General features: G+C 44.9%; 1 protein-coding gene across 3 annotated transcripts in view; it reads left to right on the forward strand.

Moving 5' to 3' along the window:
• Positions 1-3120: 3120 nt before the first annotated feature.
• Positions 3121-21868, forward strand: part of LDLRAD3 (low density lipoprotein receptor class A domain containing 3) — a 252658-nt gene continuing 233910 nt past the window's right edge. Inside the window, exons 1-2 of one of the 3 annotated variants that reach the window (XM_082410561.1) lie at positions 3121-3243; positions 7637-7699. In XM_082410561.1, coding sequence (XP_082266687.1) covers positions 3198-3243; positions 7637-7699 — 109 coding nt within the window. In that variant the 5' untranslated portion in view covers positions 3121-3197. The remainder of the gene's footprint in view (positions 3244-7636; positions 7700-21868) is intronic. The other 2 variants (XM_082410562.1, XM_082410563.1) reach the window with 2 other exon arrangements.

Here is a 21868-nt window from a genome sequence, read left to right on the forward strand (position 1 = left end):
GCTGAGCTCAAGTCTAGTTTGTGCTGTTTTCACCTGTGATGTCGCTGGAGCTGCTGTGAGGAGTTAATGAGAAAAAGTATGGGAACTATAGAGCATTCTACCAAAGACCACAGAGAGACAAAACTCTTTCTTCCCTCCTTCAGCAACGTGAAGCCATGTTCAAAGCACACATCCAAGGTCAGAGTGTCTCATTTTTGGTAAATAAGTGACATAAAGCACTCTGGTTTTGATTTGTATGGAACCAACTGTAAAAAACGACGTGGGACTGGCTCCCTGAGATCTGGACATTTAGCATTGGAACCTACCACGTTTTCTGGAAACCGAGTGTCCTGTGCCTTTGATAGAATTCTAAAGAACTGGGAAAGAGGAGAGTAATAAAGTATAAGGAATGGTTTTACCTCCTGCCCAGCTTATATGGTGAGGAGGTTGGGAGTGATTCAATATAAGTATAAAAACAACCATTGAATGTAAAGAGGGCTTTACATTGTTGGAATGATTTCAAAGATATTCATATATTTAAAAGAAATGTGTGTGTGAGAGAGAGAGACAGAGAGACAGACAGAGAGAGACAGAGACAGAGAGAGACAGAGAGACAGAAAGCAAGCCAGGCACACTAAATCCAGAGTTGAAGTTCATGTACCCAAAGTAACACAAGGAAACAAGAAAGATGGTACTGGGTCAGATCCATTCTCCTTCCATATTCCTAATGTTTGGGGGAAAATGAGTAGCTGTAGGAGAAATTATTTGCCTTCTTGTGTATCTTTATCAGAGGCCAGGGGCCTCATTCCGACATGCTTCCTGGAAAAATACACACACCTGAAATATGCATAACATTTGGGGGGGGGTTTAAAACTCTTTGAAGCTGATGAGATGAGCTCCCTAGTGTTTCATGGATCCCAGGATAAAACCCTCAGACAGCTAAATCTTTTGGAGAATTTGTTTACGTTTTCCATGCTTGACAAACTCCTTTGTAATAAGGAACTTGCTCAACTCTCCTACATCGCTTCACATTTCCTCATTACCTTGAACCGTCACTGGTGTTTTTAAATTTTGACCTGATTCACTTTAGCCTTCATGTTTCCAGACTACAACAGATAATTAAAAAGCAAAGGCATTGAATTTCAGTATCCTGCAGGTTGTGTCCAGTGCATCCCAAATCTAATGTGGGCATCCTATCTACAAGCTCCCTCACCCACAGTCCCAGCACCCACACCCTCCTTGCTCCTCCAAACTGGTACGATTTATATACAGTAAAATTCACTTGTTTTTTTTTTTTTTATTTTTTTTAATTTCTTTTTTAAAAAGACTTATTTATTTATTTATTTATTTATGGCTGTGTTGAGTCTTTCGTTTCTGTGCGAGGGCTTTCTCTAGTTGCGGCAAGCGGGGGCCATTCTTCATCGCAGTGCGCCGGCCTCTCACTGTCGAGTCCTCTCTTGTTGTGGAGCACAGGCTCCAGATGCGCAGGCTCAGTAGTTGTGGCTCACGGGCTTAGTTGCTCCGCGGCATGTGGGATCCTCCCAGACCAGGGCTCGAACCCGTGTCCCCTGCATTGGCAGGCAGATTCTCAACCAATGCGCCACCAGGGAATCCCAAAATTCACTTGTTTTAGGTGTGGGTTTTAGGGATGTAGTTCTCTGTTTTGACAAATGTATAAAGTTGTGTAACCACCACCATAATCGCAATGCAGAACAGCCCACCACCTCAGAAGGTTCCCTTGCGCCCCTTTGCATTCATCCTCTTCCCCAGGCCAGACCCTGATAACTACTGATCTGATTTTGGTCCCTAGAGTTTTGTTTCGCTCCCTTGCCCTCACCCCTCATGTCTTATACGTGGAATCATAGGGGACTTCTCTGGCCATCCAGTGGTTAAGACTTCGCCTTCCAATGCAGGGGGTGTGGGTTTGATCCCTGGTCGGGGAGCTAAGGTACGACATGCCACAGGGCCAAAAAAAAAAACCCAAAACATAAAACAGAAGCAATACTGTCACACATTCAATAAAGACTTCAAAAATGGTCCACATTAAAAAAGAAATCTTTAAAAAAAAAATGAAATCATACAGAATGTACCCTTGGAGGCTGGATTCTTTCTCTTAGCGTGCTTTTAAGATTCATTCATGTTGTTGCATTAGGTGATAGAACACAATTTGTTTATCCATTCCTTAGTTGATGGATATTTCCAGTTTTGGGCCATTACTTGCATTCAGTTTTTTGTTGTTGTTGTTTTTGCTTTGGTTGTTTTCTGGGGAGGGGAGGGGCTGGAGAGTGGATCACGAAAGTGTCATTGATCCTTCCTCCATCTAAATTCTTTGAGGACTGTCACCAGTGCTGTATTGGAGCCCCAACTGCACTGGAGCAGCTGTTCTTTTTGTATTCGGGCTTCTACTTTCACATTTACTTTCCTTTTCTGCAAATTGGGACCCAAAGTTCCCCTGGTCTAGGTAGACAAGATCCAGAGGAAATAAAGCACAGGACAATGCTGTGTGCCTACTCCACGTGTGGTTCACCGTCAGTTTCCAAATCACCTAAAAGCTTGTTAGAAAAGCAGAATCTTAGGCTCCACCCCATACCTACTGAGTCAAGAGTCCCGGTGCGTCGGATGCATCTGAGAAGTTTGAGAAGCACTCGCCGTATTCCACTCTAGCTACTAAAAATAATACATACGTATATGTGTGTGTGTATATATATATATATATATTTTTTTTTTTTTTTTCCTCATAATATTTGGCCCTTTCTTCCAATTTTTTCTTTCCCTTCCTGGAGCAAACTCATTTTGTAGTTCCGTAAAGAATCCAAGTTTGGGACTGAGGAGGAGATGGTGAGCGCGGCATCCTCAGAGGATGGAGGAGCAAAAGGGGGAGGAAAAAGAGAAAGAGAAGGCAAGAACAGAGCCCGGCCTATTACTAGATCTTCGCAGCCAGAGGGGGTTGGCGGCGAGAGGCTGCCAGGGCCGGACCCTCCGCGGCCTCCTCCGCGGCCTCTCCGAGCCTGGACACTCTAGGCAGGACGCGGGCTCGGCGCGCAACCGGGACGCTCGCAAAACTTCGCGGAGCGGGGCCGCGGCCGGCCTGGCCGAGGAGGGCGGGGCGGGCGGGAGGAGGGACCGCGGGGGGCGGGGCCGGCGCGGCGAGGGGCGGGGTCAGCGCCGAAGCCGCGGGGCCAGCGACTGCGCCGGGCAGCGGGAGCCGCGGCCGCGCCATGTGGCTGCTGGGGCCGCTGTGCCTGCTGCTGAGCAGCGCCGCGGGTGAGTCGGGGGGCGTCCGGCGAACTTTCTTCGGGGCGCGGGACGCGGCGGCCGGGCTGCTATGGTGCCCCCTCCTCTTGCCCGGGCTGCGTCTCCCGGCGCGGGTGTGCACGGAGGGCGGACCCCGGCGCCGGGCTGGCCGGGACCCCGGCGAGGGGCCGCGGCGGGGTGCGCGCCGTCCTATTGTGTGGGCGTGCGCGCCGGCTTGTGCTGTGTTGTGTGTGCACGGGCGGGGCTTTGTGTGCAGTCCGGCTCTGGGGAGCCCGGCAGCTGCCCTGATTGGGCGTAGCTGGAGAGTTCGTGCGTGTGTATGTGTGTGTGTTGTGTAGGGGAAAGGAAGAAGGGAGGGGAGGGGAGAGAACGCTTCCCTGATCCCATCATCCCAGACGCGGGGTGCTCCGTGCTGTGCTAGCCTCCCCAGCGCCTCTTTGGGTTCTCTTGTGTGCACCCCCGTGCCTCAGTTGCCTACCTGGACCGCAGGGCGAGCGGTAATCGCCGTTTCCTTCCATTCCTGCCTGGGACTGTGTTTGGTTTGGGCAAAGAGAGATGAAGCAGGGCCGGACCTGGGAATTATTAATCTTTCCCACTGATACTGGGAGCAGGACATTTATTTAAATCATCTGATTACCCCCACTCGACCTACAATGGCGAGATGCCCTGGGAGAGGATCCGGGCTTCATCTGCCCGCCCTTTGAACGTGGCATCGCCGTAGCGTGTGCATCCTGAGGTCCCCAGGAGCAGCATGCTATTCCAGGGAACTTTTCTGCTGATGTGGGCGCGCTCCGAATTCCAGCCTGGAGCCCTTCCCGTGCCCCTGCCCGCCGGCCACAGCTGTCAGCTGCCCCTCCTAGGGTCGCCACGCCCTTGGCCCCTTGATGTTTATTTCTGGGCAGCTGATTTCTGGCCCAGAAAAGTAGGTGACAGGGCCCAGTGAACTTTCTTCAGCAGAAGCTGGCTTGTCTGACGTCGGTGCCATCCACGTGTCTAATTAATGCCTGATTCTCCCAGGTGCTTCTAGCTACTTGCTGTGGAGGTGTCTTTGGTGGTGTGTTTGTTGGGGAAGTGGAGACTCACTTAATTCTGAACTTCCCCCTCCCTGCCAGGTGTGCACTTGGAAAGAGAAATCCTCCTCCTTCCTTGAAGTCCCTGGTCCTGGCCATTCTCAGAATCCACTGGGTAGCCTTCCCCCACTCTCAGACTTATGACATCATCCCCACTCCTGGAGACTCCCGTTTAGATGTCTGTGGGTTTGCTGTGGCTTCCAGTGAGGGTGGAATGCTGGTGGCTGCTGTGGATTTTTAACCAGGTCTGGGTCAGAGTGCCTTGTTTCTCCTGAACTATTGGGCCACCACAGGGAGAGAGTTCCAAGGGGGCACTGGCACTCACGGGTAGGGGTGAATGATTATTTGGAGGCTGTTGAAACAGGCAGATTTCCAGGACATCTCAGAAACAAAGACCTGCCTAGATTCATGCTCTCAATTTGCATTGCCCTGGTGTGTCCCCTGATAACACCCAAGCAGGACAGTCTGGAAGCCGGGTCTTGTGTTTGTCCTCAGAGAGCTGCTTGAGGCCCAGTAGAAAGTGTTATTTATTGCATCTCCCAGTTAGTACTGGGTTGCTTTGGTTGAGTCTCCAACTCTGTAAAAATAACTGTAAAGTTAATTTTGTCTTTCTCTGGTCAGCACGGGTTACTTAATATGTGTGTGTACGTATAAAATAGGGCTAAAATAAATAAAATAGTCATAATGGGGAGGGAAAAATGGAGGGGGGTGCGGTCACAGAATGCCTAGCTGTCCCAGGTGGTAGTTTTCTGTCATCTGTGGTCATTGAACTTGTGTGGTTTTGACTCACCTTTACAGTTAGTTGTTGGTTTAGAAACTTCTAGGCAGGTTGGGGTGTGTGCATTCTTTCCTGTTACATTAAGCATCATCTTTCTAGCAGGGATTCCACTTTGACCTGAAGTGTTAACCAGAAACAGGGCTGGTCAGTTTTCCTGAAGCCTGCGTGGTGGTTCAGTTTGGGGTTTATAGTGGGCCAGGGACCCTGCCCTTCTGTCCCATATCCTACACCTTGATCCTCTAAGGGGAAGTTGATAGAACAAGAGAGATTATAAAAGCTGGTGCTTTTGACTTCTGTCTTCTTTTGATAGTCTGTAAAGAAACCTGGGGTCAGAGTGGAGCCCTAGTCTGAGTTCCGGGTCTTTGTAGGTCTGAAAGGCCACTGACATTTCTAGAGCAATCTGGAGGCCTTTGTTTTTCAGGAACCTTCTCAGAGGCCTTCATGTGTTTGTGTATGTATTTTTCATCCTTTGTTTTTATTGTTTGTGTTAGGGAAGTGAAGCATCGATTTTGACCGCTATTATTTTTTACTGTAGCCTGTGAGAAAGGCTCAGCCCATCTGATACCCAGCTTTCCTTCCCGTGGTGGGCTCGGTGGGTTTAAGTGCGTGGATGGTGAGGCGTGTCTAATGGTGGCCAGGCCCTGAGGGGGTCAGATGGCTCACCTCCTTCCTGGCTGACCTTTTAGGGACTCCCTGACATTATCTATGAAAAGGCTTGATTTCCCCCATGTGTACTCAGGGGTGTGGGTGTTGACCTTTTCTCCTGGAGAGATCTGCTTAGTGGTGTGAGCGGGTGGGTTTTATTATTATTATTTTTAACGAACTGAGTCGCTTCGTGCAGCCCAGGCTGGTGGATGAGGCCGTGTGCACCAAGTACAAATAAACACACCTTGTTGCTTTTCCTCTTCAAAGAGATGGATGAAGGCTCCCTACTGGGGTGTGAGATGTTTTTTCCTGACAGCCCACTTAGGCCTTTCACCTTGTGATAAGTGAGGGAGAGACAGGGATATGAGCCAGTAAGGGAGGGAGGACGGTACATTCTGGGCCTCCAAGAATGGTTTAGATGCCTCGTTGTCAAAGTCACCTGGGTAGCTTGAAAGTGGGCTTATATCATCACTTTTGTGAAACAGTTTAGAGAACTTGGGGATTAGGACGGTTTCTAATCACATAATCTATGAAAGTCATGGCCTTTTCAACCTTGCCTCTTTTCATGGGCAAGGAGAGGAAAGGGAACCCAGTATTTGTGGACTGTCTCCTGTGTATGAGGTGCTTTGCTCGCCATTGAAACACATGATCCCATTGAATTTTTCCGATAATATCATGGGACGAGAAGTCATTTTGTGGCTCCTGAGAGGTCATCTGTGTCCAGGGTGCCAGATTCTAACTCAGGTTTCTCTTGGCCCACAATCTGGGCTTTCCCCCCTGTTTCTAGGCATCCTTCCATGCTTTTCCCCCTATGTGCTTTCGTGAATTAACAATCCATGAGCTTGTTTCCATAAACAGCCCCCCTTCCTAAATCTGTTCACTTTGCAGTCACAGCAGTTGGTATTTGTGGTAAATACATAAAAATAAATCCCAGCGACTTCCCTGGTGGCGCAATGGTTGAGCATCTGCTTGCCAATGCTGGGGACATGGGTTCGAGCCCTAGTCCGGGAAGATCCCACATACCGCGGAGCAACTAAGCCCGTGCGCCACAACTACTGAGCCTGCGCCCTAGAGCCCGCAAGCCACAACTACTGAGCCCGCGTGCCACAACTACTGAAGCCCACGCGCCTAGAGCCTGTGCTCCGCAACAAGGGAAGCCACCACAGTGAGAAGGCCATGCACCGCAATGAAGAGTAGCCCCTGATCGCCGCAACCAGAGAAAGCCCGTGCACAGCAACGAAGACCCAACGCAGCCAAAAATAAATAAATAAATAAAAATAAAATGAAATAACTCCCAGTCCTTGAGTAAAAATGGAACTTTCAAAATAGCACCCGTATTTTTGCTCTGTGCCTGGGAGAGGCATGCCTGGCAGGGAGTTACCACTGGACACGGTTCCATTTCTTGACCTGAGTTGTAGTTACATGGGGGTTTGTTTTCATTCATTAGGCTCAATATTTACATTTCCCCTTTCTTATATGTTTATCGTATTTTACAATTAAAAAATAAAAGATGCTATACACCATGGATGACTCAGAGTGACTGAACTGTTTTTAGCTATGAGATAGCCCTGGGGGCAAATCTGTTTTTGGCTGTGGAGTTGTCTTGTTTGTTCTCTTCCCCTCTTTCTTTCTCTCTTTGGAATATTTTGGAATCGCATGGGCCATCCTAACTGTGCAGCTATTTTTGCCTCTGCCTCTACCTGACAATTGGGGAGATTTTTAAGATGACAGCTCCTGTGTGTGTATGTGTGTATGTGTGTGTGTGTCTGTCTTTCTTTCGTTGTAATTGTTGTGAAACAATCTACTTTCTTGGGTCCTGAGGAGTGCCCTTAAAAATGTTTTCTGGGAGAACATCTGAGGATGCAGCATTTGCGTGTCACATCTGCTTGATGTTTACTCTTGCTTACAGGATACGTGGACTTTTGTGACACGGTAACTGTCCAGTCAGAGGGATGGCAAATGTTTATTTCAGGTAGGATTGTTAGGGTTTCTGGAGACGGCTGCAGGGATGGGGTTAGTCTAGGGAAGTGTCCCCGCCTCGGTGCTGTTGACATTGGGGCCGGAGAGTTCTTTGTCATGGAGGCTGTCTTGTGCGTGGCAGGATACGTAGTAGCATTCCTGGTCCTTGTTGCCGGTAGCAGCCTCCCCCGGTTGTTACAACCAACAACGTCTCCAGCTGTTACGAAATGCCCCCTGGGGGGAAAAATCACCCCCACTTGAGCACCCCAGTTGAGAACCCCTGGTCTGGTGTGAGTGCCCCCTCGCCATACATCTTGAGCATTCTGGCAGCTCATCCTGAGAGTGTCTTTTAGATGCAGTGGTTCAGGACGGCATCCTCCTCCCGAGGGTGTCTTAGTCATCAGGTTTCTGCTTTCTGTTTCTGCAACCCCACAAGTTCAGTGTGAAAATACGTTTTTATGTAGAAACACCCTCAGCACTGACCTTTCCCTCCCGTTTCCCTCTTGTGCCATCGTGAAAGCGGGTAACGTTGGAGATTGTAGAATTGGTTCCCTTGGGAGTGACAGGCTGAGAAAGCAGGTAAAAGGCAGGTGGCGGGTGACACCAGAAGTCACTCGGTTCCCTGAATAAACTGTTAAGCTTGGGAGGTTCACTAGCGCAGGGAGCTGGAGGAGAAGCTGTCTGAAAGTTTGCCTTGGGAGTTACGTGTTGAAATCTTACCCTGGAAGTCCCCCTGCCTCTGCCCTACAGAGCAGTCATTGTTCCTCTCAGTTCCCATTCCCTCCCCGTGATTCCCTCCCCCCTCCCATCAAAAGCTTTTATAACTTGAGTTCCTTCTGCAGGTGGGCGGGAGTGGGGGGGACCCTCTGTACTAGCGGCCAGTTGGTTTTGGAGAAATTCTCATCTTCTGCTTTCTTCTCTGCAGTCTTTGGAAAGTTACACTCTGTGTCACTTTGTAACTCTTGCATTCCTTTAAGACACTTTGCCTCGCAGCTGTCCTTCTCCTTTGTCCTTCTCCTTTGTTCGGTAGCCAGTCTTCCTTGAGTTTTTTGCTTCCTCCTCTCTTCAGACCAGCGATGTGCATTGTCTGCTGCTGCCTTCTTTTGTGTGTGAATTCGCGGGAAGAAAGGATGTACCAATAGAGGGGCGCTGGGTTTGAAGGGGAGAAGTGCTCGTTATCTTCCCTCAGGCACACAGGCCTCAATCACGCCCTCTTCCAAAAGGCTTCTCCAGGGAAGAGCCCTAGCTTCCCGAGCGGGCGACCCTTATTTTCCCTTTTGTCTCTGGGTAACGCGAAAACTCTTCTTGACCCTTTATTTGGCTGTTCACTAGTGCGGTACCAGCTCTGTGCTGTAGGGGGGCAGAGCTGTGTAGAACTTGTTCTTGGCCCTTGAAGAATTAAATGATCCAGTGAAGGAAATGGGCTTGTTTACCTCTGTCGTGATCTGGGAAGGGCAGAGACACTTCTCCCGAAAGCGGGGTTTTGGAGGTGTTTCTAAATGTGAGATATACTGATGGATGCACAACCTTCATCGGAACGAAGCTGCGTGGATGTCACAAGGCCTTGGCAAACGTGGATATCCGGTCACTGGGAATATTTAATGGATGGGTCATTCTTTTAAAAAATTTTTTATTTTTATATAATTTTTAAAGGTTACTTTTCATTTAAAGTTATTACAAAATATTGGCAATATTCCCTGTGTTGTACAATACATCCTGGAGCCTATCTTACACCCAGTAGTGTTTGTATCTCCCATTCCCCAACCCCTATATTGCCACTCTACTGGTAACCACTAGTTTGTTCTCTACATCTGTGACTCTGCTTCGTTTATGTTATATTCACTAGTTTGTTGTATTTTTTAGATTCCACATATAAGTGATATCATACAGTACCTATCTTTCTCTGTCTGACTTCTTTCACTGAGTATAATGCTCTCCAAGTTGGATGGGTCATTCTTGATCAGGTTTCAGAGGTGGTGACACATGTCCTAGCTTGCTTCTTTAGCTTTAGCTATCCAGATAAAATGTTGGGGTACATCTGTTGGTGTTCTAAGGCTGTTTTAGCTCTAGGCTTATGAGATTCTAATGAGACATTTCTTCTGTGGCTTTAGGCAACAACCTTCTTTATCTTATCATACTACCTACAGACACATATATGTACATACTACATATACTGTATATGATAAATATGTGTATATATGTATAATATACATATCTTGGTATATGTATATATATACACACACACATATCTTGGTGTATGTATATATACATGTCTTTATATATATATCTTACCTCTTTTAGTCTCTAATCCTACTAGCTTGTAAACTTCTTAAGGGCTAGGATCATATGTTAAATGTATATGTCATATTTCTTATTTCTTTTGCGGGGTCTAGGAGTGTAGTAACGGCTACCACTCACTGGAGGGTTACTCTGCCTGGCAGGGTGCCAAGACTGTACATGTATCATTTTATTGTAATCTTCCTGAATTAAAAACATTACAAAAATAATGCATCGAATATATGCTCACTATAAAAATTTCAAGCACAATAGAAGTCATTAAAATAAAACATCAAAATCTCTCTTCATTCTGTTTACCTTTCTTTCCTCTTTTTAAAATTACTATTAACTGTCTGGTATATATCAGTTTAGTCCTTGTGTGCCCATAGAGTTTAATGAGCTCATACTTGTCTATATTTGTAGTTTTTTGACTTGCTTTTTTTACTTAAAGACTGAATTTTGTCAGTTCTACTTTGAGTTCTGAATTGGTCACACAACTGCCTCTTGTTGTTTAGACCTTCCAGTTATTCCAAAGCATTTGGCCTTTTCACTCAACTTCACTTGCAGTTCACTTTCTCAGTTTGTGAATGGCGCACTCCTTTTGCCTCTGTCTCAGAAACAAAATGTGGTATGGTTTCAGCTGTTTCTGGATATCTTCAAGCACCTTCCTTTAAGGTGTTTGGCTCATGCTTTGCAAGAAAATATGGAATTTTAGTCTTTCTCCAATGACAGATATTTGTTTCCCTATTTTCAAATTTACACGGTTTCCTTGCCTTTTTGTATACACAATAATTTTTCATTTCAATGCAGAATTTTAGTGTCATCTTTTACAAGACATTCTGAATAGCAGGTAAATTCAACCTCTGCATTACCAACAATGCACAGAACTGGACGGAAGTGATGAATCACATCAGCGGCTGTGACCAGGTTCGCCCAGGCACTGCCAGTGACCAATAGATCACAGCTTCTGCTTATCCTGTGCTCTCATAAGATGCTGTTGGCTGTTGGGCATATCTTGATTTCAGAGATGTTACAGTATTAAAGATGAATTAGGCACATCCTGATTTGGTATTGGAGATGTTCCAATACCAAAGGTATGTGTCTTCTTGGCCATCTTTCTTTTAGTTCTTATATAACTACCCATTCTTTTAAAAACAGCTTTAAAAACATCTGGTATATGTCAATACCATAATTTTTTTCATGCCTCCTATGCTGATGAATCTTATTTCATTTTCACAGCAGTTCATTTAGGTAGGTGGTATGCTCTGCCATTTTAGAGATGGGGAAACTAGAAGGCTAAGGAATTTTCCCAACCCCGCAGCCAGTAAGAGGTGGTTTCAGAATTGGCATGTAGGTCTGCACAACTTAAACCTGTGCTCTTGACCACTGGCTCTACTGCTTTGGCACTGAGTAGACACTCAAGTTCACGTGTGTTGGAAGAAGGAGGTGTACTCCCTAGCTTGTGCTAGGGAATTCCATCACTGGGTAGTGATGTCAGTATTGAGTCCATGCTTATTATGTTGGCTAGAATGATCTGTTGGAGAGCCATTGGTCGGGGCATATCTCAAGTTGATTTTATTCAAGTGGCCTGTCCTTGGCAGATTGAAACTGACATTTTGCTGTTCCCCCCTATGGAGGACTTGTTGTTATAGGCATTTAAATGAGCCTTTGTAGAGGCTTCCTTTATTAAAAGAAACAATAACAACAATAAACAAATTATTTCAGCACCATGAGACTTGCCTTTGAATATATTCATGATGGAGAATTTTTTTCCCCCCCTTTGAGGGAAATATTTTGTTGGAATACCAACCAAAAGCAATTTCTTTTTGGTCAGTAGTGCCCTCAAATAGTGCTGGGTGCCAAAAAGAAGGGCCTGCTGTTTATAAAGTCTAGAAATAGATTTTTAAGGCAGAAATATAGTGCTGATTATAATGCCTCATATTAAAAAAAAAAAATCTAAGTTTTTTCTTACTTTCTCACTCTGAGCTTAAGCTTGTATAGTTCACATATGAGAGAGCTTTTTCTGAACTAGTCATTGATGTTATTTATTGTGGAAGGTGAAATGTGAATGTACCGTACCAGAAAGAAGTCGTAGCTGGCAAGAATTTGCCCTATCTTGTTACCTCAAACCAAGGGGCTCTCGTGGGCAGCGGGTCCAGTCTTGTGTGGAAGTAACGCTGCAGGTCTGAAAAGCGTTAATAACTACAGGCGAGCCAGAATGAGCCCCAGAATTCCAAACCCTCACTCCCAAGTTCTCTCCTGAAAACTGTTTCTCTTTTTAATGAGTCATTTGTGATACCAGGAGACTGTAATTTGGGTGAATTTGCAGGTGCTCAAGTCCAACTGTGATTTTTGGCAGGCAACATAGTGCTGTCTAAAGACAGGGTTGTCTCTGGCCTGGAGGGAGGCCGCAGCAAAGAGGGAGGGCAGCCAGTTAGCTGACGCTGGAACAGGCCTTCAGGAACTGGGTGCTGGAGGGACATGGCCTGTATGAATAACTTGATTTAGAAGACGTGCGGACCCAAGATGCCAGCGTTCCATGTGGGACACTCGTGTGTCTGTTGGCAGAGAGAAATGGAAACATAAATGGTGTGTAACTTTATTGCATTAAAAATCCCTTCTCGTTATTATAAGGCCCAGTGAGGTTAGCTCTAGGGATATCACAAGTACGCTGTCTTTGATGGCCTTGCTGGAACATTTTCCTTCAGCTTTTGCCTTGAATCAGGGCAGTGTTCTCCAAGAGTCATTAAACTAATTGGACATGGCTGAGAAGTGAGCCCTCCTCACACGTGTAAGCTCCACAGTCAGTTGAAAAAAAGCCTCTCAATTGGTTTGGAAAGTGCTAAATTTAACTTGTTTTTTTATTATAAAAATAAGATGGGGGAGTTTGGGGACGATGAAAGAGTGATTAGCAGCATAGGGTGTTTCATCAGAAAAAAAAATCCAAAGCTGTAAAAAACTGTTGATGCTAAGAGAAACCAGAACAGAACTGAATGGAGGTTTCAAAAGCAGACTTTATAAAAGTTTGATTAAAAGGTACGATAGGACGGAGCCCAGCTGGCTGGGGCCTGGCGTAGCAGGACTGGAAAGAATGGTTGCTAATTACTGTAACAGAGATAAAGTTGGAAAGAATGACTCGCATCAGGAATATTCTGTATTAATTAAAGATCGCATTAACCTTGTAAATGTTACAGAGAAACGATAAACATCTGTGGAACCTATGAAGGACAGCAGTGATACAGTAGGGAAAGATTTAGCATGCCCAAAGTTCATTTATGTTGCCCAAGGAGATGATAATGACAATCCAAGAAAAGCTAACAGATATCAAAAATATAATAAGGATGCTCCGTTGTTGAATAAGACACATACCAGAGGAATTGAAGTGGGTCAGGAATTGGACTGTATGTTCAGGGAAAGGAACACTGTCCAGCATTGAGGGGGCAATCTCAGGATCTTTTGGAAGTACCCGTAAAATGTAACTCAGCAATAATCTTGAACTGAAGAAAGAACTCTCCCATTCTTTTTTTTTAAAATTATTTATTTTTATTTATTTATTTTTGGTTGTGTTGGGTCTTCGTTTCTGCGCGAGGGCTTTCTCCAGTTGCGGCAAGCGGGGGCCACTCTTCATCGGGATGCGCGGGCCTCTCACTGTCGCGGCCTCTCTTGTTGCGGAGCACAGGCTCCAGACGCGCAGGCTCAGTAGTTGTGGCTCATGGGCCCAGTTGCTCCGCGGCATGTGGGATCTTCCCAAACCAGGGCTCGAACCCGTGTCTTCTGTATTGGCAGGCAGATTCTCAACCACTGCGCCACCAGGGAAGCCCCGGAACTCTCCCATTCTTGTGTGATTCAAGTTCCATGAGGTGGGATGGGGTCTGTCGTGTTCTTTGAAGTCCATCTTATTTGTTTTACAGTCCAGCACCTGAGTCAGGGCTTGGCTTAGTGTCTGTCACACAATAGGGTTTCCTGTAAGTTACCTGGAAGGCACGGAGGTGATCACTAAAGATAAGTGACTGTGACTTTGAAGAAGAGAAGCAGTTGAGGGAAGAATGAAATTTAGATGTTGCCCTTTGGTGACACATTGTTTCTTCTCTAGATTTTAAAACAGTCTCATTTGGCTTCAAAGACCTGCAGAGATCTTTACCAGAGACACCTGTGGCTTAAAAAAAAAACAAAAAACGACAAAAAGAGGCCTTTGAGAGGGAAATGGATTATAGCAATTGTAAAATCAGGTGATAAATTAGACAATTGGGAGTCTAGCATGTGGCGTATAAACAGGGGTTTCTGACAGGTGAATGAAAACTGCTGGGCATCTTAATTCCATTTGAGGGGAGCTTACACAGTTTACTTAAGGAATATGAGAAGTTACTGCGAGGAAAAAGTGAAAGCAGTTCTGTCTTATAAAATATCAGTGTTGATAACATTAAACAATAAGAAAATTCAGGTTATCTTCCGGTCTAATTTAAAAGGAAATAAAAGTTTGCTACTGAAACCACACAAATGATTCAAGGAAGGAAGTGCATCAATCAATATAATCTTAGAGGGAAGTGGAGGGTAATAGAAATACATCAATTATAAGACTAAGTGTACAACAAAATGTCACTAACTCTTGCGGAAAAAAAATTACCCATCTATTCATTGTAAGAGACATAGTAAAATCCAAAAGATACAGGGTGAAAAGTTAAGGAAATAAAATTCTATATGCAAGGGCTACTTTCGTGGTATCAGATAAGTAATTGCATAGCATTAAGCATTAAGTAGATAAACAGGGTTACTGCAAATGGCAAAAGTTTCATTAAACAAGTATCTGATAATGCCATGTAAAAAGACATGAAGAATTAGGAACATAATTAAAGGGTGTTGAAGGTTCTTGAGGATAAGATTAGCAAGTGCTTGCCAAATTTTGGAAGGTTAAAATATTTAGAGAGTACCTAATTTTAATGTTTCAAAGAAAAGGTCCGTGGGAATAGGGAACACCAAATCGAAAATGTGCTGGTGACTCGGCAACGAGAATCTGCCGTCGGGGGTGGTGGGTGAGACCGGCTGCTTCCTCACGACACCCCTGGGGCCTTTCCTCCACACACCTGCTCCATGGGTTTGTGGAAGTGTTTGCTAACGGAAGCTTTGGGGATAAAATCCTCCCTGCTAATGAGACGAGAAGGTTGATAAAGCTTCGAGTTGGGCTTAGTCTGACACCAGCGTCTGTGGGTGGGAATTTACAACAGCAGTTTAAGCCCTGCCATATGGATAGAAAAGGAGACTGCAAAAGTGATTGAGAAGAAAAATCTATTTTTGCTTTTATATCTTAGTAAGCATTGATATTATTTAAATTATTAGAAAACATTTTCCTGGTTGAGTATAGTGTATTTGCTCCTTTAAGAAGGTAGTCTTGTTATGGGATTATGGTGTAGAGCTTTGCTACTCAAAATGTGGTCTCCAGGCCAACAGCATCAAGCATCACCTGAATCAGAATCTGCATTTAAACAAGATCCTCGGGTGACTCCGGCTCACGTTAAGTTTGAGATGAACTCGTAGCTGAGAATACAGGCTTTTGAGGGAGCCAGCCTAGGTTCAAATCCCAGCTCACTGCCTCAGCTTTGGCCAGGTTTCTTCAACCTTCTGCAACCCACTGTGTCTTCATCTGTAAATAGGGATAATAATGGTCCCTCCCATGTAGAAATATTGTAAGTGAGATAATGCATGTGAGGCTCTTAGCTTTTATTATTGCTCACTAATATAACTAAATGTTATTTAACATTTAGTAACATATAACTAAATGTTACTTAAATAATTATTCTGGTTTATTGTAAAAATTTGGACAAAAATTTAGAAAAACATAACTTACAGTTCTACGATCTAAAGACTGTTAATACGTTGGTTTATTTGATTTTTATGTTGTTTTGATCATACGGAGAATATAATTTCATATCCTGCTCTCTTCACTTGTGAATGTAGAGTTGGCATTTTCCCTCCTTAAGCTGATGTGGGAGAACAAATGGTCTAACATCCCAGAATGGCTGGGTGTATTCTTTGATGTCGGCTGTAAAAATCCTCTAAACCAACCAAGTCAGCGGCATGCTCTTTCACAGCTTGTTTCCTTGTCTGTACATACGGGCTGCTATTCCCTGCCCCGTCTGATTTTACCTGGTAGTCGTTGAGGATCCTTTGAGAATCATGTATGTGAAAACAGCTAGTGATAGGTAAAATTCTGCTCACATCTATGCTACTGTAAGTGGGTGGTCTTGCTATGTAGGAAAAGCCTAGAAACGTAATTACCCATTGACTCCACAATTCCACTTCTAGGACTTTATCCTGAAGGGATGTGTACAAAGATTCAGCTATGAGGATGTGTGTGCCAGCATTGCTTTTAATGGTGAAAGGCTGGAAGCTAATGCTTCCTAGAAAGGGTGAGTTATCACATCAATATGCTAGAATACTATGCAGACAGTAGAAGGATGCTCTCCAATATGACCTCCACTTGCCACATGTGGCTACTTAAAGGTAAATTAGTTAAGATTAAATAAAATAAAAAATCAAATTCTTCTGTCACACTAGGCATATTTCAAGTGCTCATTAGCCCCATGTGGCTAGTGGCTACCTTATTGGGCAGCTCAGAGATAGAAAATTTCCATCATCGCAGAAAGTTCTATTGGATGGCACTGCTCCCGAAGAATAATTCTTACATGGAAAGAAAATTCTTAAGAAACAGAATGATTCAGATTTGTAGTATGTGTGTGTTATAAGTTGCCCCTTGGTACTTGGGGCACAACATAGCATTTCTCCATTTTTCTAAATTCCATCAAACCTAGCCCTGATTGCCTTCAGTCACCAAAAGCTAGCGATTTGCTGTAAGTCAACTGTTGAATTCTGCAGATCTTCTCAGGACCTCTGGGTGCCTGACCTGGTCACTGGCATTACTGTTGCTTTTTGTTCTAAGGCCTGTTGCTTAGCTTTGGACCTTCCTGTCTGCCAAACACTTCAATCCACCCCTTCCCATAAATTAACTCTCCCACACATTTTACAACAATGATTTACAAGGGCTGCATGGAGAGTAAACCCCTATGCCCCTCCCCCATTCAGATGGGTGGGAAGTGTTACCTATGGGGAGAAAAAAGGCTGAAACCAGACTACATTAGTAATCAATAATAAGAAAACTCTCAATTCGTTTGTGCGCTCAGCTTTAGTCTGGTTTGCAGATCCCAGTGGATGCTTCGGAGAGGGCTCTGCAGTGGTGGACCCTGCATCCCGCCCTTCCCAGCAGCATCAGGCCTCCAGGCACCCAGGCCTCTTCAGGAACACCCTCCCTGCCTTGCCAGTGGGCTGAACTGATACAGATGACCCTTGCCCTAACTTCCTTGGCAGATGGTGTTGGTGCCCAAGTGATCCCTATTTCTTGCTGATTTTTAGCAAATGGTTCTGGCCAGCTTGACTGAGAAGGGTTGGTTTCCTAGCTCGTTACTTCTCCCACAGCTAAATGCAGCCTTAATGTCTATAGTGTGTACCCTTGCTTGCTGCCTGGTCTTACTATTGATTTAAGCTATGCCTGTGTTTGTGCAGTTTTTCAGAGAAAGCTTCCTATACACCTTTCACAACTCTACTAGTGAATTTCCTTGTCTAGAAAGCTTTCCTCCCATATTCAATTCCCAACCCAGAATGAATCTCACTTCTTTTAAAAAAAAATTGATATATGTCTACTTTGGGAAATGATTAGCACAGTAAGTTAACACCCATCGCTTTACATAGTTACAATTTTTTTTTCTTGTGGTGAGAACTTTTAAGATGTACACCTTTAGCAACTTTCAAATATATAATACAGTATTGTTAACTATAGTCACCATGCTGTACATTACATCCCCAGGACTTATTAAGAATAAAACTGGAAGTTTGTACCTTTTGACCACTGTCACCCGTTTCTCTACCCAACCCCCCTTCCCAGCCCCTGCCTCTGGCAAATGCCAGTCTGTTCTTTTCTATGAGTTTGGGTTTTTTAAAGATTCCACATATAGGTCAGATCATACAGTATTTGTCTTTCTCTGTCTGATATATTTCACTTAGCATAATATCCTCAGGGTCCATCCATGTATTCCAAATGGCAGGATATCCTTCTTTTTTTATGGCTGAATAATATTCCATAATCTCACTTCTTAACGGCTGCCACCACCTTGCTTTTGTTCATGTTAAACTTCACACGTGGTATTCTAATTTATTTATGCTCGTTCCCTATACTTGAGTGGTTCTTTTTTTTATTATTAATTTATTTTTGGCTGCGTTGGGTCTTCATTGCTGTGCGTGGGCTTTCTTTTTAGTTGCCGTGAGCGGGGGCTACTCTTCATTGCCGTGCGCGGGCCTCTCATTGCGGTGGCCTCTCTCGTCTTGGAGCACCGGCTCTAGGTGCGCGGGCTCTAGAGTGCAGGCTCAGTAGTTGTGGCGCACGGGCCTAGCTGCTCTGCAGCATGTGGGATCTTCCTGAACCAGGGCTCGAACCCATGTCCCCTGCATTGGCAGGCGGATTCCTAACCACTGCGCCACCAGGGAAGCCCTTCAGTGGTTCTTAAACCTCAATGATTATAAGAGTAGCCTGGGTGTTTCAAAATACATACTTTTTAATTACTTTAAATTCTGGAATCTCTCAAACATCATAAAAGAACCAAGAATAATATAACAAATACTAGTGTACCTGTCACACAGATCTATCAGATTTTTAACATTTTCCATATAAATTCAGATTTCTTAAAGAAAAAAATATTACAGATACTCTCGAAGACTGTCCCTCATCTCATTACCTACTCTTCTGCCCAGAGGCCACTGCTATCCTGAAGTTGGCATATAGCCTTTCTGTCTCTGTTTTAATCTTTTCCCACATTTGTGTGTGTCTCTCTCCAATGCATAGTATTTTAAAGTGTACATAAGTGCTATCATTCTGTGTGTACTTTTGCAACTTACTTTTTTCATTTATTCTTGTAATTTTGAGGTCCATCCCTGTTGCCACATGTAGATGTGTTTTTTTTTAACTGCTATAGGTATCCCATTGTATGAATATGCTGAAGTTTGTTCACTCATCTCTTAGTTAAGACATTTAGATTGTGACCATGACTAGCCACACTGCAGTGAAAATCCTTGTGCACAGAGCAGGACTTCAAAATATTCTCGAAGTAGAATTCTGGATCAGAGGGTTTGCACATTCTCTGCTCGTCTAGATAATGCCAACTTACCCTCTGAAATGGTCCTATCTATTTATATTCCCATTAGTGGTTTACGAGAGCACCTGCTTCCCCACATTTCTTCCAATATTTGGACTTTAGTTCTTAATTAGTCTTCCCAAGGGCACAAAGTGGTAACTTGCTGTGGTTTCAATGTCCTTTCCCTTGATTACCAGTGAGGGGAGTGCAGTAGGCTGTGGCCAGACCTCCCCGCCTCGTTCCCCCCACTCCTGGTCCCCCAGTTGGATATAGATGGAGAACCGGGCGGACTTTCGGCACCGGTGCAGGTAAGAGATGGTTGCTCCCGTGTTGGCGTGGCAAGAATTTCCAGGTCCAGAACTCCAGGCCCTGGGGCTGGGTCATCGGGTGTAATTCTGCTGAAGGGTTGAATGTCTGCTTTCGACGTGGATTCTGGGGGCACCTATGGCTCAGCGTCTCGAAGGCGGTTCTGGGCTCCTCTGTCTTGGTAGGTGTTTACCCTGTAAGGGCTGCTGAGATCACTGGACTAAGGGTGGTCCGTGGTGAGAAAACCAGCAGGGCACTGGGGAGCCACTTTCTGGACTCCACTTCTGATGGTGGTGTGGGGGAGTGATGGCTCAGAAGAGAGGCAGGCTCTTGAATCAAATGGTCTGGGTTCAGACCCTGGCTGTGTGACCTTAGGCCAGTTACAGAACCTCTCTGTGCCTCAGTGGGCTCTTTCCCTGTAAAAGGGAGGTAACGCCAGCCTCATAGCATTCTTGCGGGGAGTGGACGAGATCATGGATGCGAGGTACTTAAGCCCGGTGCCTGGCACTTCAGCAGCAGCAGCACCTGCTTACTAATCCATGCTCTGCGGCTGGGTTTGAGGGCTGGGGGCGTCGTTTATGTCTGAGCCCCCGGTGCCCAGCCCAGTGCTGGTACTGAAGTGGGTGCTTGGGGAACGGTTGTTGAATGAACGTGTGAGCTTCCACTTAACGTATGAACTTCAGTTTGTACCGCAGGCTACGTTAAGCCTGTTGAGTACTGGAATTATTTTCGACCGGGGACGACTGCGATCCTGGTGGTGGTCTTAAAACAGAGATGAGGACTCTTGGTCCACCTGGCATTTTCAGTCCTGAAATTTCTGGTCATCCACCGTGAACCTGAAATTAGGTTTTTCTGACTCGTTTTCACACTGACTTTGAAAAATTTATTCTTCCCATTTTTTCTCTCCCTGAGATGTTTTTCCCCTTGCCTTGTTGGCCTTTCTGAAACATTCAAACAGCCTTTTGTTTGTCTGGTGGCTCTGAAATACCCAAGTATTTGGAGTTCGCACTTGAGCTTGTCTGCAAGCTCTAGAGGGTACTCTTCTTCATGACCTAGGACATATTGAAGGGTCGGTACTAACTTAGACTCTGGAAGGAGAGTCTTGAGAATTCTGGATATATTGTAGGTCTGCTGCAAGTTCAAATGGCTCTTCTCAGTCTTTGCCTCTACAGAATCCTTTTTTCCACTTTTCAGTCGAAGAGGGTGAATACACCCTATGGGGCCATCATGCAGACTAAGTGACTGATGATAATTTTCCATATGTTGGTTCTGCTCTGACTTCAAGGGAATGAACAGCTTGCTTCTGGGAGGTTCATTAAGTTTCCTGGGTTCTCTGGAGCACCTCCTTTTAAATGAGTTCCTACGGTGAACAAAAGAGCCTCAAAGATTTTGAAATAGAAATGCCCTTCCTCTAAGTACATTTAGAGGAAGACACACGGACTGTTCCCTTGTCTGTTTAAATAATTTTCATTTATTTGAGAGACGGAGGAGGAGAGCAGAATGGAATGAAATTGAACTCTCTCTGGACTTGAGTTCTTTGCATACATAAGGCACCATACAAAGGCCATTTAGTGGATCCAGAAACCCAGGAGGATGAGGAACAAAACAGAGGGTAAATGGCTAGCTTTGTAGAATAAATAAATAACAGTGCCACATGGAAAGGGTGCCTTGAATGAAGGGAGGGAAATAATGTGGTAAAGACTAAACCAAAGGAAGACATAATCAAAACAACACTGAAGTCAGAGTGCAAAGTTGTAAATGTTAATGGGAGGGCAAAGTAGAGTCGTGTACTGACAGTTAATCAGAATTGTGGGGTGGAGGAAGTGCTGGGCCCCAGAGACAATGGATTTCAATCCCATCGGATTAGAATTTTAATTACTGTCCTTTTGCATTGCCTGGGATTTTGGGATGAACATATTTGTGTGTGTGTGTGTGTGTGTGTGTATACATATATATATACACACAGCCCTGTATATAGATGTGTGTGTTTATATACATATAAATATTGCTAGCTTTGGTTCTGGGAAGAAATTCAGCATCGGACATAGGAAGTCATGACGCTACATCTGCTTCTCTATTTTAAAATGATCTATTGGGGATGATATCACTGGCTTCTTAGAACAATTACTTATTGTTCACTTACTTGTAAGGCACTGTGGCAGGTACTGATGGATGTACAGAGCTTCCCCTGACTTTAAGTAATTGAGTTTTAGCACAAGAGGGAAGATGTGTACGTAGGTCTGAATAAGGCATGTGTGGTCATGTGGAGAGCGTTGCAGTCAGGAGAGTGGCACAGACCAGATGCTGCCCGAGTTCAGAGGAGGACCACACTTCTTCCAGCTGCGATGGATACACAGGGATTGGGAAGGAGGTCCCTGACATGAGCTTGGAGGAAAGAGTCGGAATGAGGCTGGAATTTCGGG

This window comes from Balaenoptera physalus, assembly GCF_965194825.1.
Source record: "Balaenoptera physalus genome assembly, chromosome: 10".
NCBI classification, from domain to species: domain Eukaryota; kingdom Metazoa; phylum Chordata; class Mammalia; order Artiodactyla; family Balaenopteridae; genus Balaenoptera; species Balaenoptera physalus.